Source organism: Oncorhynchus mykiss, chromosome 25 (genome assembly GCF_057628025.1).
Source record: "Oncorhynchus mykiss isolate SJ-2025 chromosome 25, ASM5762802v1, whole genome shotgun sequence".
Classification (NCBI taxonomy): Eukaryota; Metazoa; Chordata; class Actinopteri; order Salmoniformes; family Salmonidae; genus Oncorhynchus; species Oncorhynchus mykiss.
In genome coordinates, this window is record NC_143046.1 from 4,788,421 (window position 1) to 4,813,895 (window position 25,475).

The window sequence follows — 25,475 nt, forward strand, 5'->3', positions numbered from 1 at the left end:
AGAGGAACCAGGCTATGAGGGGTGGCCAGTCCTCTTCTGGCTGTGCCGGGTAGAGAGGAACCAGGCCATGAGGGGTGGCCAGTCCTCTTCTGGCTGTGCCGGGTAGAGAGGAACCAGGCTATGAGGGGTGGCCAGTCCTCTTCTGGCTGTGCCGGGTAGAGAGGAACCAGGCTATGTGGGGTGGCCAGTCCTCTTCTGGCTGTGCCGGATGCACATCTGATGCCAATGGTCTGATTAAACAACACACACAGTACCAGTCAGAAGTTTGGACACGCCTACTCATTCCATGTTTTTTTTTATTTGTTACTATTTTCTACATGGTAGAATAATAGTTATGACAAACTGTATAAAATAACAGACATGGAATCATGTAGTAACCTGAAAAGGGATAAACAAATCAATGTATTTGACCATCTTACAAGTAGCCACCCTTTTTCCTTGAGTTTTTTCACTCTTGGCATTCTCTCAACCAGCTTCACCTGGAATGCTTTTCCAGCAGTATTGAAGGAGTACCCACATATGCTGAGCACTTGTTGGCTGCTTTTTCCTTCACTCCGCAGTCAACTCATCCCAAACCATCTCAGTTATATATAGAGAACACACACACACACAGTTTTGATCTCATGGATAGTTAGCCTGAGATTCCCCAGCCCCCTGTACCTCAGATGTTAACCAAAACAAGTGGCGGGGTGACTCTTGTTGTTTGAATCCCAGATTGCTTCTTTAACACTGAGCTCCAACCCACTGAGCCAATGGAATATCTTCCTCACTCTTTACTCTGCCTCCCCGAGGTGTGCTCTCTGCTGTTGAGTTTTACGTTAATAAATGCGTCCAATTAAGACGGTCAGCGGTCCTCGTTCTCCTCTCTGTGTGACAGGTTTACTCGTTGTGACAGTGGTCTCCCCTAACGCTCCTTCACTTTAACATGCCTCTGTAGGCACCCTATTCCCCCTTCACGCAGTGCACTACTTTTTCATCAAGGCCCTTGTTGGGGACAATGCTTCCTTTTTATATAGGGTTTCATTTGGGACAAACACTTACATTTTTTTATTTATTTTTTAAATTTTGTATTTTTTATAAATGTGTCCTAACTGTCACATTGTAATGTCCTGTCGTTCCTCCTTTTGTCCCTCAGGTGAATCCATGAAGCAGGCATCAGGGTGTCCATTTAGGACGAACCCTCATGTCTCAACTGTAATATCCTGTCCTTGTCCCTCAGGTGAATCCATGAAGCAGGCATCAGGAGAGTTTGCAGAGGACCCCTGTTCCTCGGTAAAGAGGGGTAACATGGTTCGTGCAGCCAGGGCCCTCCTCTCTGCCGTCACTCACCTGCTGGTGCTGGCCGACATGTCTGATGTCTACAAGCTGCTGCTGCAACTCAAACTGGTGAGACACACACGCACACACACACACACACATGCACACACACACACATGCACACACACACGCATGCGCACGCACACGCACACACACACACACACAAACACACACCTGCTGGTGCTGGCTGACAAGTCTGTCTACAAGTTGCTCAGACTGGTGAGAGACATGACACGCGTGCACATACACAGGGAGAAACGTGCACTGGTGGTGAAACGTGCACAGGTCATGGATTACCAAATAATTATAAACCGTCTGGCTTTGAGTCACGTTGTGAGGTAGCGAGTCATGTTCTGTTGAAGTCTGAAGTTTACATTCACCTTAGCCAAATGCATTTAAACTCAGTTTTTCGCAATTTCTGACATTTTAATCCAAGTAAAAATTCCCAGTCTTAGGTCAGTTAGGATCACCACTTTATTTTAAGAATGTGAAATGTCAGAATAATAGTAGAGAATTATTTATTTCAGCTTTTATTTCTTTCATCACATTCCCAGTGGGTCAGAAGTTACATACACTCAATTAGTATAATGGTAGCATTGCCTTTTAAATTATTGAACTTGGGTCAAATGTTTTGGGTAGTCTTCCACAAGTTTCTCACAATAAGTTGGGTGAATTTTGGCCCATTCCTCCTGACAGAGCTGGTGTAACCGAGTCAGGTTTGTAGGCCTCCTTGCTCGCACACACTTTTTCACTTCTGCCCACAGATTTTCTATAGGATTGAGGTCATGGCTTTGTGATGGCCACTCCAATATCTTGACTTTGTTGTCCTTAAGCCATTTTGCATAACTTTGGAAGTATGCTTGGCGTCATTGTCCATTTGGAAGACCCATTTGCGACCAAGATTTATCTTCCTGACTGATGTCTTGAGTTGCTTCAATATATCCACATAATTTTCCTGCCTCATGATGCCATCTATTTTGTGAAGTGCACCAGTCCCTCCTGCAGAAAAGCACCCCCACAACATGATGCTGCCACCCCCATGCTTCACGGTTGGGATGGTGTTCTTCGGCTTGCAAGCCTCCCCCTTTTTCCTCCAAACATAATGATTGTCATTATGGCAAACAGTTCTATTTTTGTTTCATCAGACCAGAGGACATTTCTCCAAAAAGTACGATCTTTGTCCCCATGTGCAGTTGCAAACCGTATTCTGGCTTTTTTATGGCTGTTTTGCAGCAGTGGCTTCTTCCTTGCTGAGTGGCCTTTCAGGTTGTCGATATAGGACTCATTTTACTGTGGATATAGATAGATTTGTACCTGTTTCCTCCAGCATCTTCACAAGGTCCTTTGCTGTTGTTCTGGGATTGATTTGCACTTTTCTCACCAAAGTACGTTCATCTCTAGGAGACAGAACGAGTCTCCTTCCTGAGTGGTATGACTGCTGTGTGGTCCCATGGTGTTTATACTTGCGTACTATTGTTTGTACAGATGATCGCGGTATCTTCAGGCGTTTGGAAATTTCTCCCAAGGATGAACCAGACTTGGGAGATCTACAGTTTGTTATCTGAGGTCTTGGCTGATTTATTTTGATTTTCCCATGATGTCAAGCAAAGAGGCACTGAGTTTGAAGGTAGGCCTTGAAATACATCCACAGGTACACCTCCAATTGACTCAAATTATGTCAATTAGCCTATCAGAAGCTTCTAAAGCCATGACATCATTTTCTGGAATTTTCCAAGCTGTTTAAAGCACAGTCAATTTAGTGTATGTAAACTTCTGACCCACTGGAATTGTGATACAGTGAATTATAAGTGAAATAATCTGTCTGTAAAAAATTGTTGGAAAAATTACTTGTGACATGCACAAAGTAGATGTCCTAACCGATTTGCCAAAACTATAGTTTGTTAATAAGAAATGTGTGGAGTGGTTGAAAAATGAGTTTTAATGCCTCCAACCTAAGTTTATGTAAACTTCTGACTTCAACTGTACCTTACAGCATTAAACCGTCTCTCTGGCTTTGAGGTAGCTTATTATGAGCCACACACACACACAGACTTAAGTGGGCTCTTGTAGATATGACAGAAGTTCCACACAGCTGAAGGGATCGCTTATGAATTACTTAGACATTCTTTATTTTATTTATTTTATCAAGAAAATACAAATAAGTAAATAACCTTAAGTTCACCTATTCCACTGTTTTTCCTAGATAAATAGTTTGCTTGACTCAAACTAACGTTCTGGTATCTTGGCTGAAGGTTTCAAACAAGGTCTTCTGTGTTTTGTCCGTCCTTTAACTTCAGTTCATTATTGCTGTGAATGAATGAAACTAAATCCTGACCACAAGGAGGCCTTTCACCTGCAGTCAAGAGACTTGCTGTTTATCATCTTAGTCCTCTGTAGGCACCCTATCTATCTAGTGCACTACTTTAGACCAGGGCCCCATAGGGGTAGTGCACTACTTTAGACCAGGGTCCCATAGGGGTAGTGCACTACTTTAGACCAGGGCCCCATAGGGGTAGTGCACTACTTTAGACCAGGGTCCCATAGGGGTAGTGCACTACTTTAGACCCATAGGGTTGGTGCACAACTTTAGACCAGGGCCACATAGGGTTAGTGCACTACTTTAGACCAGGCCCCCATAGGGTTAGTGCACTACTTTAGACCAGGGCCCCATAGGGGTAGTGCACTACTTTAGACCAGGGTCCCATAAGGGTAGTGCACTACTTTAGACCAGGGCCCCATAGGGGTAGTGCACTACTTTAGACCAGGGTCCCATAGGGGTAGTGCACTACTTTAGACCAGGGCCCCATAGGGGTAGTGCAAATCAAATCAAATCAAATTTTATTTGTCACATACACATGGTTAGCAGATGTTAATGCGAGTGTAGCGAAATGCTTGTGCTTCTAGTTCCGACAATGCAGTAATAACCAACAAGTAATCTAACTAACAATTCCAAAACTACTGTCTTGTACACAGTGTGAGGGGATAAAGAATATGTACATAAGGATATATGAATGAGTGATGGTACAGAGCAGCATAGGCAGATACAGTAGATGGTATCGAGTACAGTATATACATATGAGATGAGTATGTAAACAAAGTGGCATAGTTAAAGTGGCTAGTGATACATGTATTACATAAGGATACAGTCGATGATAGAGTACAGTATATATACGTATGCCTATGAGATGACTAATGTAGGGTGAGTAACATTATATAAGGTAGCATTGGTTAAAGTGGCTAGTGATATATTTACATCATTTCCCATCAATTCCCATTATTAAAGTGGCTGGAGTTGAGTCAGTGTCAATGTGTTGGCAGCAGCCACTCAATGTTAGTGGTGGCTGTTTAACAGTCTGATAGCCTTGAGATAGAAGCTGTTTTTCAGTCTCTCGGTCCCAGCTTTGATGCACCTGTACTGACCTCGCCTTCTGGATGATAGCGGGGTGAACAGGCAGTGGCTCGGGTGGTTGATGTCCTTGATGATCTTTATGGCCTTCCTGTGACATCGGGTGGTGTATGTGTCCTGGAGGGCAGGTAGTTTGCCCCCGGTGATGCGTTGTGCAGACCTCACTACCCTCTGGAGAGCCTTACGGTTGAGGGCGGAGCAGTTGCCGTACCAGGCGGTGATACAGCCCGCCAGGATGCTCTCGATTGTGCATCTGTAGAAGTTTGTGAGTGCTTTTGGTGACAAGCCGAATTTCTTCAGCCTCCTGAGGTTGAAGAGGCGCTGCTGCGCCTTCTTCACAATGCTGTCTGTGTGAGTGGACCAATTCAGTTTGTCTGTGATGTGTATGCCGAGGAACTTAAAACTTGCTACCCTCTCCACTACTGTTCCATCGATGTGGATAGGGGGGTGTTCCCTCTGCTGTTTCCTGAAGTCCACAATCATCTCCTTAGTTTTGTTGACGTTGAGTGTGAGGTTATTTTCCTGACACCACACTCCGAGGGCCCTCACCTCCTCCCTGTAGGCCGTCTCGTCGTTGTTGGTAATCAAGCCTACCACTGTTGTGTCGTCCGCAAACTTGATGATTGAGTTGGAGGCGTGCGTGGCCACGCAGTCGTGGGTGAACAGGGAGTACAGGAGAGGGCTCAGAACGCACCCTTGTGGGGCCCCAGTGTTGAGGATCAGCGGGGAGGAGATGTTGTTGCCTACCCTCACCACCTGGGGGCGGCCCGTCAGGAAGTCCAGTACCCAGTTGCACAGGGCGGGGTCGAGACCCAGGGTCTCGAGCTTGATGACGAGCTTGGAGGGTACTATGGTGTTGAATGCCGAACTGTAGTCAATGAACAGCATTCTCACATAGGTATTCCTCTTGTCCAGATGGGTTAGGGCAGTGTGCAGTGTGGTTGAGATTGCATCGTCTGTGAACCTATTTGGGCGGTAAGCAAATTGGAGTGGGTCTAGGGTGTCAGGTAGGGTGGAGGTGAAATGGTCCTTGACTAGTCTCTCAAAGCACTTCATGATGACGGAAGTGAGTGCTACGGGGCGGTAGTCGTTTAGCTCAGTTACCTTAGCTTTCTTGGGAACAGGAACAATGGTGGCCCTCTTGAAGCATGTGGGAACAGCAGACTGGTATAGGGATTGATTGAATATGTCCGTAAACACACCGGCCAGCTGGTCTGCGCATGCTCTGAGGGCGCGGCTGGGGATGCCGTCTGGGCCTGCAGCCTTGCGAGGGTTAACACGTTTAAATGTCTTACTCACCTCGGCTGCAGTGAAGGAGAGACCGCAAGTTTTCGTTGCAGGCCGTGTCAGTGGCACTGTATTGTCCTCAAAGCGGGCAAAAAAGTTATTTAGTCTGCCTGGGAGCAGGACATCCTGGTCCGTGACTGGGCTGGATTTCTTCCTGTAGTCCGTGATTGACTGTAGACCCTGCCACATGCCTCTTGTGTCTGAGCCGTTGAATTGAGATTCTACTTTGTCTCTGTACTGACGCTTAGCTTGTTTGATAGCCTTGCGGAGGGAATAGCTGCACTGTTTGTATTCGGTCATGTTACCAGACACCTTGCCCTGATTAAAAGCAGTGGTTCGCGCTTTCAGTTTCACACGAATGCTGCCATCAATCCACGGTTTCTGGTTAGGGAATGTTTTAATCGTTGCTATGGGAACGACATCTTCAACGCACGTTCTAATGAACTCGCACACCGAATCAGCGTATTCGCCAATGTTGTTGTCTGACGCAATACGAAACACTACTTTAGACCAGGGCCCCATAAGGTTAGTGCACTACTTTAGACCAGGGCCCCATAGGGGTAGTGCACTACTTTAGACCAGGGCCCCATAGGGGTAGTGCACTACTTTAGACCAGGGCCCCATAGGGGTAGTGCACTACTTTAGACCAGGGCCCCATAGGGGTAGTGCACTACTTTAGACCAGGGCCCCATAGGGGTAGTGCACTACTTTAGACCAGGGCCCCATAGGGTTAGTGTACTACTTTAGACCAGGGCCCCATAAGGTTAGTGTACTACTTTAGACCAGGGCCCCATAGGGGTAGTGCACTACTTTAGACCAGGGCCCCATAGGGGTAGTGCACTACTTTAGACCAGGGCCCCATAGGGGTAGTGCACTACTTTAGACCAGGGTCCCATAGGGGTAGTGCACTACTTTAGACCAGGGCCCCATAGGGGTAGTGCACTACTTTAGACCAGGGCCCCATAGGGGTAGTGCACTACTTTAGACCCATGCACTACTTTAGACCCATAGGGTTAGTGCACTACTTTAGACCCATAGGGTTGGTGCACAACTTTAGACCAGGGCCACATAGGGTTAGTGCACTACTTTAGACCAGGGCCCCATAGGGTTAGTGCACTACTTTAGACCAGGGCCCCATAGGGTTAGTGCACTACTTTAGACCAGGGTGCCATTTGGGATGTAGCCATATGTTTTCTAACCTTTCCGTTCACTACTGTAAACTGTTCTGATTCTAATTACACAGCCAGAGAGTGAAGTCATTGTGTCAAACGTCAACGAAGAAATGGAGTCACGTTAATTTTTGTTTATTTTTATAGCTAGGTTGTAAAATGGAAGACGTCTGTCATTTCTTCAAGCTCAGACAGGACAGCAGGTTGAAAAGGAAATTACTATGTATTTATTGTCTCGGATCCTCCGGGTGAAGATCTAGAATCAGTTTTCAGATAATTTAAATGATCAGTAATTATATTGACATCTAGATCAACACTCTTTACTGTGAGACACTTCATGAATACGTGCATGGGCCTCTACAGAAATGATTTACTGTGGAACTAAGAAAGAGATTTGATAGAAAAACACTTTCTACTCTTGAGGTGAGGAAGCTTCCACAGCTGTGTGTGCTATTGCATTGTGGGCTAAGCCCCACCCTGTGTTCTACTTCCCATACTGTCTCTTAAAGTTGAACAACTCAATGTTATCTTATCATGCCTCTGTTTATAACCCACCTCTTCACAGGGTTAGTGCCTTCCAGATACTTGGGTTGTGTCCCAAACGGCAACCTTTTCCCTATGTAGTGCACTACTTTTGACCAGGGACCGTATCCGGAATGGCAATCCTATGTCCTATGTAGTGCCTATTCTACATGGGGCCCTGTATAGGGCAACGGGTGCCATTTTTAGGACCCATCCAGACTGAGTCAGTGCTCCAGCTATATCAAAGTCTCTTGAGGGCAGTCAGCCCTGGCATTCTCTGGACACTGGCCACCCTGGTGTTGCCAGCCAACTGCAGGAAACCTGACGTCATTGCTCTTTCTGCATTCCAGATACAACAGAGGCTGAGTCCCAAATGACGCCCTATGTAGAGCCCTGCTTTTTGACCAAGGCCCATTGTGAATAGGCTGCCATTTTGGGATGCTATATATGGATACTGTACGGGCATGCGCTGGATGGATTATAGAATCATATCAATTAGACAGTGTTCCTGAATCCTGAGATGTTCAATGTTTACTCCAGGATATGTAAAGTCAGCAAAAAAATAAGTTGTTTATTTTCATTAAACTTAACATGAGTAAATATTTGTATAAACATAAGATTCAACTGAGACAAACTGAACAAGTTCCAGACATGTGACTAACAGAAATGGAATAATGTGTCCCTGAACAAAGGGGGGGTCAAAATCAAAAGTAACAGTCAGTATCTGGTGTGGCCACCAGCTGCATTAAGTACCTCAGCATGTACTCCTCATGGACTGTACCTGATTTGCCAGTTCTTGCTGTGAGATGTTACCCCACTCTTCCACCAAAGCACCTGCAAGTTCCCGGACATTTCTTGGGGGAATGGCCCTGGCCCTCACCCTCCGATCCAACAGGTCCCAGATGTGCTCAATGGGATTGAGATCTGGGCTGTTCGCTGGCCATGGCAGAACATTGACATTCCTGTCTTGCAGGAAATCACGCACAAAACCAGCAGTATGGCTGGTGGCATTGTCATGCTGGAGGGTCATGTCAGGATGAGCCTGCAGGAAGGGTACCACATGAGGGAGGAGGATGTCTTCCCTGTAACGCACAGCGTTGAGATTGCCTGCAATGACAACAAGCTCAGTCCGATGATGCTGTGACACACCGCCCCAGACCATGACAGACCCTCCACCTCCAAATCAATCCCGCTCCAGAGTACAGGCCTCTGTGTAACACTCATTTCTTCGACAATAAACGCAAATCTGACCATCACCCCTGGTGAGACAAAACCGTAATTCATCAGTGAAGAGCACTTTTTTGCCAGTCCTGTCTGGTCCAGCAACGGTGTGTCTGTGACCATAGGTCACGTTGTTGCCGGTGATGTCTGGTGGGGACCTTCCTTACAACAGGCCTACAAGCCCTCAGCCTCTCTCAGCCTATTGCGGATAGTCTGAGCACTGATGGAGTGATTGTGTGTTCCTGGTGTAACTCGGGCAGTTGTTGCCATCCTGTACTTGTCCTGCAGGTATGAAGTTCGGATGTACCGATCCTGTGCAGGTGTTACACGTGGTCTGCCACTGCGAGGACGATCAACTGTCCGTCCTGTCTCCCTGTAGCGATGTCTTATGCGTCTCACAGTACGGACATTGCAATTTATTGCCCTGGCCACATGTGCAGTCCTCATGCCTCCTTGCAGCATGCCTAAGGCACGTTCACGCAGATGAGCAGGGACCCTGGGAATCTTTCTTTTGGTGTTCTTCAGCGTCAGGACACTAAAGAGGTCTTTCTACTGACTGGTCATATAACTGTGACCTTATTTGCCTACCGTCTGTAAGCTGTTAGTGTCTTAACGACCGTTCCACGGGTGCATGTTCATTAATTGTTTATGGTTCATTGAACAAGCATGGGAAACGGTGTTTAAACCCTTTACAATGAAGATCTGTGGAGTTACTTGGATATTTATGAATTATCTTTGAAAGACAGGGTCCTTTTTTTTGTTTTTTTGCCAAGTTTAGTTCCATCTGATTTGATCTTGTTTTTCCATGTGGGAGAGGGAACCTACACCTGTTACCCTTGGTCATAAGTAACATATATGGGCATCCTCAGTTATAGCTAAGGCATAGCTGCCTCGGGCCCGGCTAATCTACAGTTAGCCTCAGGCCCGGCTAATCTACCTCTGTAGCAGATGCTACTGGAGAAATACAGCTAACCTAGCCTCGGGCCTCGATAATATAGACTAAAGCTAGTCTCTAGGCCTCTAGGAGATCGTTACTGTGACGTGGCCCGTGATGTCATCTCCATTTTTAATCTTTCATCAGTTCTCTGTGGATGACTGAGTATGGTCCGAGGCATTAGTTTGATGGGGGTTAGTGTTCTCACTCAGTTTGACTACAGGTAAGCCCTGAATCACACCCTGTTCCCTATACAGTGCTTTTGACGAGTCCCTATGAGGTGATATATAACTTACCTTTGTGTGTATATAAAGTGTACCTTGGGGCTATTTTCTTGAGCACACAGCCATGCATAGACCAACAGTGGCAGTAGAATGGCCTTACTGAAGAGCTGTGACTTTTTCAACGTGGCACCATCATAGTATGCCACTTTTCCATCAAGTCAGTTTGTTACATTTCTGCCCTGCTAGAGCTTGGGGGACGACCGGGGGACGACGGGGGAAAAACATTTTAATCCATAGAGACGTGAAGGAGAAGCTCGTCGGATGTTGATCTCTTCTCGGCTCTTCTCTTCTCTATCATTGGGTTTACTTGATAGCTACCTACACAAATAGCTAGCTAGAACAAAGTGTTAATAAGATAAATTCATTTAAAAAGGATTAAAAGCAATATGACGAGGCTGGTGAGCATCACACACATGGTGTCATGGCCCTTTCTGATCTGGGCCAGAGCCTCGTCATCAAAAAAAAAAAACATTCTAAAAGCTTTAACAAGAGCAAGGTATTGTGGGTATAAGGGTAGACATTCAGTCTCCCTCAATATGGCATCATCTTCAAATAATATTTTAGCAGGAATCTCCTTGCGAATGATTTCCTTCTTCCTATATCCTTCTTCATTTGTCTTCGTTTGTAGTTTTGTTTATAACGTTAAGAAGGGGGGGGGGACGGGACGGGGACGGGACGGGGACGACCAACTCCATATTAATGCCCATGTTTTTTTGGAATGAGATGTCTTGACGAGCAGGTGTCCACATACCGGTATTTCAGGAAGGTTTATATATGTTTATTTATTTAACCTTTTTAAAATAACTTCTGCTCAATTTCCTCCATAAATGTGCCCTTTTTACCTTTGCAATATTATCATCCTGAACACTAGGCATATGGTATTCATTTTGCACTTTGCGCTGATATAGCTAGTGTGTACTTTTTTATGGTAAAGATTGAGTGCAAACTGTTTTTCTGTGGTAACAGCTAGGTAGCAAATTAATCATTTACCACATACTGTAGTCTAAGCGCTGGTCTTTAATGGACTGTTGAGTGGAGAGAGGCATGTTGACTGTGTTAACTCACGGAAAATAATAACCTTCCTAGCAAAGATTTTGCCTTGGTCCCAAATGGCACCCGTTACCATATAATGTACAACTTTTTGACCAGAGCCCTATGGCCTAGAGAGCACAAACCTATGGGCCCTGGTCGAAGTAGTGCACTATGTTGGTGATGGTGTTTATTTGGGACCGGATGGTGTTTATTTGGGACCGGATGGTGTTTATTTGGGACCGGATGGTGTTTATTTGGGACAGGATGGTGTTTATTTGGGACAGGATGGTGTTTATTTGGGACAGGATGGTGTTTATTTGGGACAGGATGGTGTTTATTTGGGACCGGATGGTGTTTATTTGGGACCGGATGGTGTTTATTTGGGACAGGATGGTGTTTATTTGGGACAGGATGGTGTTTATTTGGGATAGGATGGTGTGTATTTGGGACAGGATGGTGTTTATTTGGGACCGGATGGTGTTTATTTGGGACAGGATGGTGTTTATTTGGGACAGGATGGTGTTTATTTGGGACAGGATGGTGTTTATTTGGGACCGGATGGTGTTTATTTGGGACCGGATGGTGTTTATTTGGGACCGGATGGTGTGTATTTGGGACCGGATGGTGTTTATTTGGGACCGGATGGTGTTTATTTGGGACCGGATGGTGTTTATTTGGGACCGGATGGTGTTTATTTGGGACAGGATGGTGTTTATTTGGGACCGGATGGTGTGTATTTGGGACAGGATCTGAATACGAGAAGCTGTTGAACCTGAATCTTCATGGTGCTGTTATCCAGACTTCATTTCCGTCGTCATTCCAAACCTACCGCTGACGTTATCAAATAACGAGAGAGTTTTCTTTTATCCAACTGTCTCAGGGCTCATCTTTCCAGCATCTCTCAGTGAATTTCTCCAATTCCTCAGTCCACAACGCCTCTCTTACATTCTTTGGGGATACCTCTGCCTACGTTCCCTATCTAAACCGTGTGTTCCTCTGTAACCCCTCTAGGTGGAGGAGAACCTGGTGAAGGTGCGTAACGCTGGAACAGAGCAGGACCTGGGCATACAGTACAAGGCCCTGAAACCAGAGGTGGACAAACTCAACATGATGGCTGCCAAGAGACAGCAGGTATGTACTGGACTGTCTGATGGAGAGGGACAGGGAGCATGGTTGGGAGTGAGATGGCTGCCAAGGAGACAGCAGTCAGATCTGTTCTAAGGGAGGTGTCTGGGCTGGAGAGGGAGCTGACAGTTGGGGTGGATGAAGGGCTATTTTTATTTATTAAAAAAAAAAAAATTGCAAATATGGTAGTGGGAGGAAGCCCAGTGGCCCGGCTTGATGCTTCCAAATATGGTAGTGGGAGGAAGCCCAGTGGCCCGGCTTGATGCTTCCAAATATGATAGTGGGAGGAAGCCCATTGGCCCGGCTTGATGCTTCCAAATATGATAGTGGGAGGAAGCCCAGTGGCCCGGCTTGATGCTTCCAAATATGGTAGTGAGAGGAAGCCCAGTGGCCCGGCTTGATGCTTGCAAATATGGTAGTGGGAGGAAGCCCAGTGGCCCGGCTTGATGCTTCCAAATATGGTAGTGGGAGGAAGCCCAGTGGCCCGGCTTGATGCTTGCAAATATGGTAGTGGGAGGAAGCCCAGTGGCCCGGCTTGATGCTTCCAAATATGGTAGTGAGAGGAAGCCCAGTGGCCCGGCTTGATGCTTCCAAATATGGTAGTGGGAGGAAGCCCAGTGGCCCGGCTTGATGCTTGCAAATATGGTAGTGAGAGGTGGCCCGGCGCTTCCAAATATGGTAGTGAGAGGAAGCCCAGTGTCTCAGCTTGATGCTTCCAAATATGGTAGTGAGAGGAAGCCCAGTGTCTCAGCTTGATGCTTCCAAATATGGTAGTGAGAGGAAGCCCAGTGTCTCAGCTTGATGCTTCCAAATATGGTAGTGGGAGGAAGCCCAGTGGCCCAGCATTGAGAGAAGATGGCGTGACATGGATTTTGGTCCGGCATTCCGCAAATTTTCTCATTGACCAAACATTTGATCTCAATACCGTTTTGTTTTTCCAAAACTAGAATCTGCTACGAATTAAGTTTTGTAGACTTTGCCCTTTGCCAAAGTTTAGAAAATATATAACACTGTTTAGGAGTAGAAAGGCAAATATAGTTATTGCTGCCGAGTAGGTGTTTCCTAACGGAAATATGCAAATGAATGCTAGACTGCTCCAGTAGGATCTTGCTAGTTCCTGCTTGGCTCCGCCCACCATTGACCAATGTTGTTCCCTTTGGAAACGACAGGCTATCTTCCGGTTAGTTCTACAAATCTTTGTAAACGTGCTGTCTAGCTGAAAGTGGATTTTTTTTTTTAGTTGAACCATAGCTAGATCAGGAGCTCTTGGGCTAACACTAGCTACGTAATACAGTTGCCTAATAGTTAACCTGGCTTCATTTGATCAATATTATGGAAATGGACTGAATGTTAGTAATCACCTGGGGAGATGCTTCTAGCCTGGAACTCAGTAGCTCGGTGCAGTCAAGCAAGAGAAAAAAAAGAAAAAAAACAGATTTAAAGCTACGGCGACCAATTTTCAGAATGTAACAGGTTGTTACAATTTTTAAGGTGTAAAAAATAAGGACAATGTCTGTACATTTCAGCTGTTAAAAAAAACAAACAACCCCCAGAGGTAAGGGAGTGAAAAGATGTATTGCAGGCAGCACAGGGTGACCAGATCCATTATGGAGAGATGGGGACTGTCACTGCATTTCATATTTCATGATGAGTTTCGCTGGTGACGTCACTGAGTTAAAGGGACGAGCAGTATCACTAGACTGTTCAGGTAGGACACACACACACACACACACACACACACACACAGAGTATAGGAGAATAATCTGCTCGTTATATCTCACATGCTATTGTTTTGGGTCTAATGTTTTATTTTCCTATTTGTCTTTCCAGTCTTGTGATTTTTTATTTATTTTTAGATTTGGTTTAGTACCAAACAACCAGGTTGTAAATAAATATGTCCCTTCCTGTTTTTTAGTAGACTGCAATGTAAACGTCAAGCCATATGATCGTGTGTGTGTGAGGCCTTGGCCAATGTTGATTTCCTTTTATAATAAGGCATCAGTTGATTCTACCTCGTAAATGGCACTGTATTCTATATATATATAGTGCACTTTTGACTAGGGCCTATAGTACAACATATAGGGAATATTGTAATTTGGAAGGCAGGAGCCTGTGCGGTCTCCCTGGCTCTTCTATAAAAACGAACACTGGAGCCAGTAGTAAGAGCTATGTGTTAAAGCTGCAGGGCTTATTGGAATGGCCTGATTATGACTGCGCTTTATCACCACAGGGGAGAATCTAGGTCGTTCAGACAGAGCCGCTCTGAGGTCGCTCAGACAGAGCAGCTCTGAGGTCGCTCAGACAGAGCAGCTCTGAGGTCGCTCAGACAGAGCAGCTCTGAGGTCGCTCAGACAGAGCAGCTCTGAGGTCGCTCAGACAGAGCAGCTCTGAGGTCGCTCAGACAGAGCAGCTCTGAGGTCGCTCAGACAGAGCAGCTCTGAGGTCGCTCAGACAGAGCAGCTCTGAGGTCGCTCAGACAGAGCAGCTCTGAGGTCGCTCAGACAGAGCAGCTCTGTCATAATTGTGTACATGAGGGCAGCACTTGACGGTCTTGAATCCAAAGTGCCTGTCCCCTGGAGCCTGTCTTCCCCCCACCCCACCTCCCCCGGAGCCTGTCTTCCCCCCACCCCACCTCCCCCGGAGCCTGTCTTCCCCCCCACCCCGTCTCCCCACCCCGGAGCCTGTCTTCCCCCCCACCCCGTCTCCCCGCCCCACCTCCCCCCACCCCGTGTCTCCGCCCCCCCCCCCCCCCCCCCCCCTGTCTCACCCCCCGCCCCCCCTGTCTCCGCCCCCCGCTGCATCTGCATTCTTTGCTATTGAAAGGATGTTTTCCAGATAGTGTAATGATACCGTTGTCTCTCTGTCTCTGTAGGAGTTGAAGGATGTTCACCATAAGGATCAGATGGCGGCTGCCCGCGGTGTTCTCCAGAGGAACATCCCCATGCTCTACACCGCCTCCCGCGCCTGCCTTCAACACCCAGACGTGGCCGCATACAAGGTCTGGAATAGAACAGTGGGCGCATCCCAAATGGCACCTTGTTCCCTAATAGTGAACTGATGTTGACCAAAAGCCTGTTTGTGCTCAATATCAAGGGAATAGGGTGCCATTTGGGACCTAATAATATTTTAAATGAAAAAAAAAAAAAAAAAAAAAAAGATTATGATAATCATTTAACTTCAATAGCACATTACATACAGAATCTCGAAGCGCTTCAGAGACACATCTTGTTGATTTTGTATTTTTATTATCTTTAGTTCCCCACCGTAAATAACGTGAATTTAATTCCATTCTCCAGGCGAACCGTGACCTGATCTACAAGCAGCTTCAGCATGCTGTCTCAGGCATCTCTAATGCTGCCCAGGCTACTGCCTCGGATGATGCTGCCTTCAACCACCCTGCTGGGGGAGGAGAGCTGGCCTACGCTCTCAACAACTTTGATGTAAGTCTAGGAGGGATGGGGTTTGGAGGGGGAGGAGAGCTATGGGGGCCCTCTCTACCTCCGAGCTATGGGGGCCCTCTCCACTTCTGAGCTATGGGGGCCCTCTCCACCTCTGAGCTATGGGGGCCCTCTCCACCTCTGAGCTATGGGGGCCCTCTCTACCTCCGAGCTATGGGGGCCCTCTCCACCTCCGAGCTATGGGGGCCCTCTCCCCCTCCGAGCTATGGGGTCCTCTAGTCATTTTTCCCTCATATCTCCTTTCCTTGGTCTGCACTGATCTGATAACACTGGAGTGCACTGCATAAACAAATGCAAAGTTTGTAAAGCAGGAAGACCTGATACCTCAATGGTGTCAGCTTGGCCTCACCTCTTCCCCTGCTGCTGCGTTGAGAACTAAAACAGAACAGAGCATCCCAAGTTGCACCCTATTCCCTACATAGTGCACTACTTTTGACCCGGGCCCATAAAGAATCCCATAGGGCTGTGGTCAAAAGTAGTGCACTATGTAGGGACTAGGGTGCTACGTGGGAGGCAGGGAGGGAACAGGCCCCAGCATGTGAGGTGATGTTCCCACTGTAGTGTCTGCAGGTCAGGGAGAGATGTGAGGGGATGTTGTCACTGTAGTGTCTGCAGGTCAGGGAGAGATGTGAGGGGGATGTTGTCACTGTAGTGTCTGCAGGTCAGGGAGAGATGTGAGGGGGATGTTGTCACTGTAGTGTCTGCAGGTCAGGGAGAGATGTGAGGGGGATGTTGTCACTAGTGTCTGCAGGTCAGGGAGAGATGTGAGGGGGATGTTGTGACTAGTGTCTGCAGGTCAGGGAGAGATGTGAGGGGATGTTGTGACTGTAGTGTCTGCAGGTCAGGGAGAGATGTGAGGGGATGTTGTCACTGTAGTGTCTGCAGGTCAGGGAGAGATGTGAGGGGATGTTGTGACTAGTGTCTGCAGGTCAGGGAGAGATGTGAGGGGGATGTTGTCACTGTAGTGTCTGCAGGTCAGGGAGAGATGTGAGGGGGATGTTGTCACTGTAGTGTCTGCAGGTCAGGGAGAGATGTGAGGGGATGTTGTGACTGTAGTGTCTGCAGGTCAGGGAGAGATGTGAGGGGATGTTGTGACTGTAGTGTCTGCAGGTCAGGGAGAGATGTGAGGGGGATGTTGTCACTGTAGTGTCTGCAGGTCAGGGAGAGATGTGAGGGGGATGTTGTCACTGTAGTGTCTGCAGGTCAGGTAGAGATGTGAGGGGATGTTGTCACTGTAGTGTCTGCAGGTCAGGGAGAGATGTGAGGGGATGTTGTGACTAGTGTCTGCAGGTCAGGGAGAGATGTGAGGGGGATGTTGTCACTGTAGTGTCTGCAGGTCAGGGAGAGATGTGAGGGGGATGTTGTCACTGTAGTGTCTGCAGGTCAGGGAGAGATGTGAGGGGATGTTGTGACTGTAGTGTCTGCAGGTCAGGGAGAGATGTGAGGGGATGTTGTGACTGTAGTGTCTGCAGGTCAGGGAGAGATGTGAGGGGGATGTTGTCACTGTAGTGTCTGCAGGTCAGGGAGAGATGTGAGGGGATGTTGTCACTGTAGTGTCTGCAGGTCAGGGAGAGATGTGAGGGGGATGTTGTCACTAGTGTCTGCAGGTCAGGGAGAGATGTGAGGGGGATGTTGTCACTGTAGTGTCTGCAGGTCAGGGAGAGATTTGAGGGGGATGTTGTCACTGTAGTGTCTGCAGGTCAGGGAGAGATGTGAGGGGGATGTTGTCACTGTAGTGTCTGCAGGTCAGGGAGAGATGTGAGGGGGATGTTGTCACTGTAGTGTCTGCAGGTCAGGGAGAGATGTGAGGGGGATGTTGTCACTGTAGTGTCTGCAGGTCAGGGAGTGATGTGAGGGGGATGTTGTCACTGTAGTGTCTGCAGGTCAGGGAGAGATGTGAGGGGGATGTTGTCACTGTAGTGTCTGCAGGTCAGGGAGAGATGTGAGGGGGATGTTGTCACTGTAGTGTCTGCAGGTCAGGGAGAGATGTGAGGGGGATGTTGTCACTGTAGTGTCTGCAGGTCAGGGAGAGATGTGAGGGGATGTTGTCACTGTAGTGTCTGCAGGTCAGGGAGAGATGTGAGGGGGATGTTGTCACTGTAGTGTCTGCAGGTCAGGGAGAGATGTGAGGGGGATGTTGTCACTGTAGTGTCTGCAGGTTAGGGAGAGATGTGAGGGGGATGTTGTCACTGTAGTGTCTGCAGGTCAGGGAGAGATGTGAGGGGGATGTTGTGACTAGTGTCTGCAGGTCAGGGAGAGATGTGAGGGTATGTTGTCACCGTAGCAACCCAGCCCAAGAGGGGAAAAACAAGTTTTTCTCTCACCTCACTTTTCTATTTCTTAAAAAAAAAAAAGTGTTTCTTTGTATCTGTCTTTTGCCTCTTTCTTTCTCGCTCTCTGTTCTTAGGCTCCCTCTTTCTCTCCCCCCTCTCTTTCTCACTCTCTGTTCTTAGGCTCCCTCTTTCTCTCCCCCCTCTCTTTCTCGCTCTCTGTTCTTAGGCTCCCTTTTTCTCTCCCCCCTCTCTTTCTCGCTCTCTGTTCTTAGGCTCCCTCTTTCTCTCCCCCCTCTCTTTCTCGCTCTCTGTTCTTAGGCTCCCTCTTTCTCCCCCCCCCTCTCTTTCTCGCTCTCTCTCCCCCGTTTGTAAATATGGCTTTAAAGCTGTTGACATGTTATCCTGTGTGTTTGATTGAATTCAGTCCAGGAAGCCTTGTAATCCAGGATTGGATCAGATTAATGCTGCCTCTACTGCTGCTGACCCCAAAACCAACCTGTAAGATTTGATCTCAGTGTTTCAGATGGTGGCAAAAATCCTGGATTGTTAATTTGGTCGTGTACAGTGTGTAAAGCCTCAACTTCAACCTTAACTTTTTTTTTTTTTGTCAATAGATTATTCAATATTTGGCATTTTAATCTAGTGGAGTTTGACTGTTGTCCTAAAATGCAGAGGAAACCGTTCTAGGTTCTGGTCTAAAGTAGTGCATTCTAAATGTAAGGATTCTAAATGTAAGGATTCTAAATGTAAGGATTCTAAATGTAAGGATTCTAAATGTAAGGATTCTAAATGTAAGGATTCCATTTAGGACAGACTAATTTTCCTCTTATAGATAGATATAGATGAGGACCACAACGGACATAAGTCCCAGACTTTGTGTTATCCTCTATGATTTTACCCCATATGCATGGCCTTTTTCTTCTTCTCAATAGTATATATGTGTGCCTGTACAGGACTTCAATAAACTGCTCCCAAACAGTTTTAAGTCCGCTTCAGGAAAGTTGAGTATCATAGTTAATGTGGGATTCAATGACATTATGAAGGGCAGCTCTCAGAGCAGCTGAAGATGGATTTTTAAAAATAACTGATTGGGTCACTACACTAACAGAAGCTCCATAATCTGGCCCTCTGCCCTTCCTAAATCGTGGCATTGAACATTTTCAGCAGACTTGTAGCCTTTCATAACTGGCTACCCGACTATTGCAGCTCTGTGGGTGAAACGATTACTGACAATTCTGATACCTTCTGGAAATAAAGCTCATATTATAAGGAGGATGGGATCCAAACAAATCATTTGGGTTCCTGGATCCTTTCACTGTGTCAAGGCTGCGTTGAGACGATGACTTATCAATGACCCAAGCACAGCTCAGTTAATCCCCACCATTGTGTCACTGAGTTGTCATAATGCTTCAGCAAATGTACATTATCCCATGGGCGTTGGTAGACACAATGTAAGTAACCTATTTCATGTCCCTCTGACTGGCCCTGAATGCCTCTGCTGATCCTACAGCTATTGAATGCAGTAATCATGCGACCTATGAACCGGTGTACTACATGTGCCCTAGTAAGAAGTCTGCACTAATATAAATAACTTGAGCATGTCAACCTCTGCTAAGCTTCCCAGTAAAGCAAGAAAAATAATCAAGCATCCCAGAAAAAGTGCTAAAAAATAACCCACGTGTTTTTAACATTTGAAGCTTAAGAAACAAGGTTCATGAAATCAATAATTAGCTTGTAACAGGTGACTTTCAAATTTGGACATCCTCTGAAACTCACTTAGAGAATATACTCTTTGATACAGTGGTAGCAATACAAGGTTATAACATCTACATGAAAGACAGAAATGCCAAAGTTGGAGGTGTGTTGGTTTTATAATTCAGAACCACATTCCTGTAAAGTTTAGAGACGATCTAATGTTAAATACTGTTGAAGTAATCTGGCTACAGGTTCATCTGCCTCACCTAAAGTCCATAATGGTGGAAAGCTACTATAGACAGTCAGTATCTGGATAATGTTAAATACTGTTGAAATAATCTGGCTACAGGTTCATCTGCCTCACCTAAAGCCCAGTCTGGTGGGAAGCTGCTATAAACCAAGTGCTAACAGTCAGTATCTAGATAACATGTGTAAAATGCTTGATAATATATGCGATATCAACAGAGAAGTATATTTTCTGGGTGATTTAAAAAAAATAATAATATTGACTGGCTTATATCAAACTGCTCCAAGGAAAAGCTTCAAACAGGTTACAGGCACTAGTTATCAGTCAACCTACCAGGGTATTTACAAACGGCACAGGAATGAAATCATCAACATGTATTGATCACACCATTAACTAACACTGCAGATATGTGCTTTTTAAAGCAGTATCCGAATCCATTGGATGTAGTGATCACCGTATAGTAGCCATATGTAGGAAAACCAAGGTTCCAAAGGAGGAGCCTAATAACATAGTGTATAAAAGGTCAAACAAGAAGTGTCGTATTGATTCCTATGTTTATGATGTATAGAGTATTTGCTGGTCTCTGGTGTGTAATGAGGAGCAACCAGAATCTGCACTAAACATATGTATGAAATTGCTTTCTCCAGTTACTAATAAGCATGCACCCATTTAAGAAAATCCCAGTGGAATGATGAGGAATTTAAAAGAAAGTTGAGATGAGATGGGATGAGGCCAAAGGTATGGCAAATAAGTCTGGCAGCTCAACTGGCAAACTTGCTGCAAATTTAAAGTGTGACTAAACTCAATAGAAAATAAACTTCACTATGACACAAAGATAAATGACACGAAGAATGATAGTAAAAAGATTTGGAGCACCTTCAATACAATTTTGAGCAACAAGGCAAACTGCGCTCCATCATTCATTGAATCAGGTGGCACATTCATCACATCAGCCCACTGATATTGCCAACTACTTTAAATCCTTTTTTTGTTTTTTCCATTGGCAAGATTAGCTAACATATCCATGACATGCCAGCAAGAAACGCTGACACTGCACATCCAAGTTTATCTGACCAAATTATGAAAGACGAGCAATTTTTTTAATTCCATTAAAATAAGTGTGGAAGAGGTAAATAAATAAAAAAAAAAAAAGTATCAACAATGACAACCTGGATGGATAATTACTGCGGATAATAGCAGACGATATCGGCCCCATCTATTTTCCGTATCTTCTATGTAAACCTACTAGAAAGTGTGTGCCCTCAGGCCTGGAGGGAAGCGAAAGTCATTCCCCTACCGAAGAATAGTAAAGCCCTCTTTACTGGCTCAAATAGCCGACCAATCAGATCAAATAACCAATCAGCTATCAGTTATCAACCCTTAGTAAACCTCTGGGGGAAAAACATGGATTTGACCAGATACAATGCTATTTTACAGTAAACAAATTGCTATGATTTTTATTACAGTTGTATAGAAGGACATTCAACAAGCACAGCACTTACACAAATTACTGATTGGCTGAGATAAATTGATGCTAAGATTGTTAGACTTCAGGCTCTTGACATTATTGATCATAGTATTTAAATTTTTTATTTGACCTTTTTTATTTAACGAGGCAAGTCAGTTAAGAACAAATTCTTATTTACAATGACGGCCTAGGAACAGTGGGTTTTCTGCCTTGTTCAGGACGACAGATTTTTACCTTTGTTAGTTCAGGGATTCGATCTAGCAACCTTTGGTTGCCAGCCCAAAGCTCTATCCACCAACGCTCTATGTCATGCTGAAACAGGAAAGGGCCTTCCCCAAGCTGTTTACACAGTTGGAAGCACAGAATTGTCTACAATGTCATTATATGCTATAACGTTAACCTCTTTCAGATAGGGGGCACTATTTTTATGTTTGGAAAAATAACGTTCCCAACGTAAACGGCTTATTTCTCAGGCCCATATGCTAGAATATGCACACAATTGACAGATTAGGAAAACACGCTAAAGTTTCCAAAACTGTCAAAATATTGTCTGTGAGTATAACAGAACTGATATTGCAGGCGAAACCTGAGGAAAATCAAACCACTTCCTGGCTTCTATTTTGAAAGCTCCGTGTTCCATAGCCTGCCCACGCTCCATTTAAAGGGATATTAACCGGATTCCTTTTCCTATCGCTTCCTCAATGTGTCAACAGTCTTTAGACATAGTTTCAGGCATTTATTTTGAAAAATGAGCTATAAAGATAACATTGTGTCAGGTGTTCGCCTGAGTTTTGCTTGCACAACAGAGCTTGGGCAGCCATTGTTTCTCCCTCTCCTACTGAAAAAAGAGACGGTGCTGGTTGATATATTATTGATTATATATTTTAAAAAACAACCTGAGGATTGATTATAAAAAACGTTTGACATGTTTCTGTGGACATTACGGATACTATTTGGAATTTTCGTCTGTTGTCGTGACCGCTCGAGCCTGTGGATTTCTGAACATAACGCGCCAAACAAACGGAGGTATATTGGATATAAAAATAATCTTTATGGCACAAAAGGAACATTTATTGTGTAACTGGGAGTCTTGTGAGTGCAAACATCCAAAGATCATCAAAGATAAGCGATTTAATTTTATTGCTTTTCTGATTTTTGTGATCAAGCTACTGTGATGCTAGGTGTTTTGTCTAGTCATGGATAAACTTACACAAATGCTTGGATTGCTTTCGCTGTAAAGCATATTTTCAAAATCTGACACGGCTGGAGGATTAACAAAAAGCTAAGCTTTGTTTTGCTATATTGTGATTTCATGAATATAAATATTTTGAGTAATATTTTTTGAATGTGACTCTCTGCAATTCAGCGGTTGTTGATGACAATTATCCCGCAAATAGGAAGGGTAGCGTTAAGATTTCCCTTCAAGGGGCCACAGTTGGCACTATGCATTCGGGCAGGTAGCGTTCTCCTGGCTTCCACTGAACCCAGATTTGTCCGTCGGACTCCCAGATGGTGAAGCGGTATTCATCACTCCATAGAACACATTTCAACTGCTCCAAAGTCCAATGGCAACGACATTTACACCACTCCAGCCGACGCTTGGCGTTGCGCATGGTGATCTTAGGCTTGTGTGTGTGTGACTGCTCATGGAAACCCATTTCATGAAGCTCCTGACACAGTTCTTGTTCTGACATTGACAACTTGCCAAAATTATAGTTTTGTTCACCTTAACAGGCCAACATCCAGTGAAATTGCTGAGCGCGAAATTCAAAAATACTACATCCAAATATTTAACATTTTTGAAAATGTGTTATACATCAAAATAAAGCTTAACTTGTTAATCCAGCCGCCGTGTCAGATTTCAAAAAAGGCTTTACAGCAAAAGCAAACCATGCGATTATCTGAGGACAGCGCCCCTCGTAAAAACACATAATCATATTTCAACCAGGCAGGTGCGACACAAGTCAGAAATAACGATATAAAACATGTCTTTGATGATCTTCTTCTGTTGGCACTCCAAAAGGTCCCAGTTACATCACAAATTGTCCTTTTTGTTCGATAATGTTCTTTAGATCCATAAAAACTCTGTTTAGCTGGCGCGCTTCAGTCAATCTACCCATTTTTCCTCCATCAAAATGCATACAAAATGAATCCCAAACGTTACTAATAAACTTTTCCAAACAAGTCAAACAACGTTTATAACCAAACCCTAATACCCTAATACGCAAATTTGATTGTTTATTTAAGATGGAGAATGGTTATTGTATTTACCGGAGAAAAATACCAAAAGAACGTGCTTTCTTCCACGAGCTTGGAAACACTGTAGCCAAAATGGGAGCCACCTAGAAAAACTACAATTTTTTTGGTCATTTTTCCAAAAACCAGCCTGAAACACTTTTCTAAAGACTGACATCTAGTGGAACCGCAATCTGGGAGGACTTGGCCTTTATAATTAAAGTAATAGCCATTTGAAAAATTGGTTGGTGTTTCGCCTGCCATATCAGTTCTGCTTTACTCGCCCACATTATTTTAACAGTTTTAGAAACAGAGTGTTTTCTATCCACAAATATGCACATCCTAGCTTCTTGGCCTGAGTAACAGGCAGTTTACTTTGGGAACGCTTTTCATCCAGACGTCAAAATACTGCACCCTACCCAAGAGAAACAAGACATTGGTGTACGAGTTTTTCATAACTCCAACCTAAGTAAACTTTCGACTTCAACTGTATGTATTTAGAGTCAATGGCCAATGGGTTCTGCATTATCATGAATTGTCATTACAACATTCTATGGCAGCTATGTTAGCTCCCCATTAGCATGACATGGCTGTAATATCACAACTGTTTGGGGTAGCTCTTGTGTTTTTGTTTTGCATATGCTATACCTGGTGTACACTGTACAATAAAAAAAAAATTGCTTACTTGCATTATATTTGCCAGGAAAAGAAGGCAATGAGAAAGTAGTGTTCTAAAACAGGTCTCCTCTGGTGGCTAGCAGGCTTGTCTGTGGCAATACCACTCCATCAGGTCTTAACCTGACTCTGGTTGATTGATGGGTCATTCTCTGGTGTCTCTCAGCCTGCAGAGAGGAGGAGGAGGAGGAGGAGGAGGAGTGGGGGAGGGAGCTGGGAAGGAGGAGCAGAGGTGCTGTGGTTCTACTCAGTCAGAACGGCTCAGGAGAGGAAGTGCAGCGGCTCCATAACACAGACAGATGGTGTGTGTGTGTGTGTGAGAGACAGATACATGAAAGATGAAGAGGACACGTGAGATGAGAGCAGAAGCAGCGGGTTATTAGCATCATAACAACAACAGCAGCACCACTGCAGATCTTGTACATCAGTAATTTCCTGGTGACCGTACCGTTTTTCTTTTTTTTTCTCTTCTTATTTAATATCACAGCGTCTCTGCATTTTCATTCCAGACCACTTCCCCCTCTCTGGGCCAAGGTGCCTAATTTCAAGCACTGCCGAGGCAACTTTCAGGGAGTGAGTCATAGACGAACACGCACACCCAGAGAGAGAGAGGGAGAGAGCCTGTTGCCATGGCGACGTGGCACTCAAACGGAGGAGGTCAGACGTGGGGGGGGGCTAAGCTAATAAACCAGGAATTGTAACATCTGAATAGTTTGTTTTTAACTGGTGCTAACGGAAGGGTTTTGTTACCGGTTATGATTTATTTCTCTCACTCTGCTCTTTTATTTATCTTCTTTCTCTGGATCGACATAGAAGAACAGGCGTATCTCATGGCCAAGTAAAAACTATTTGCCCGAATTGAGAAAATGACTGGCCTGGGCCAAGATCACAGGAAAGCAAGTTAACCTGTTTTGGATAGGGGGCAGCATTTTCACGTTCGGATGAAAAGTGTGCCCAGAGTAAACTGCCTGCTACTCAGGCCCAGAAGCTAATATATGCATATTATTAGTAGATTTGGATAGAAAACACTCGGAAGTTTCTAAAACTGTTTGAATGATGTCTGTGAGTATAACAAAACTCATATGGCAGGCGAAAATCTGAGGAAAAAAAATCAAACCAGGAAGTGG

At 45.2% G+C, this 25,475-nt stretch overlaps 1 protein-coding gene across 7 annotated transcripts in view; it reads left to right on the top strand.

Annotated features, from left to right (window-relative positions):
• Positions 1–25,475, top strand: part of LOC110504468 (catenin (cadherin-associated protein), alpha 1) — a 224,062-nt gene that overhangs the window by 27,187 nt on the left and 171,400 nt on the right. For 4 of the 7 annotated variants that reach the window (XM_090220082.1, XM_090220085.1, XM_090220081.1 and 1 more), the window contains exons 4-7: positions 1,220–1,386; positions 12,184–12,303; positions 15,170–15,295; positions 15,594–15,737. In XM_090220082.1, coding sequence (XP_090076208.1) covers positions 1,220–1,386; positions 12,184–12,303; positions 15,170–15,295; positions 15,594–15,737 — 557 coding nt within the window. Of the gene's footprint in view, positions 1–1,135; positions 1,387–12,183; positions 12,304–15,169; positions 15,296–15,593; positions 15,738–25,475 lie in introns of all 7 variants that reach the window. The other 3 variants (XM_090220079.1, XM_090220078.1, XM_090220080.1) reach the window with 1 other exon arrangement.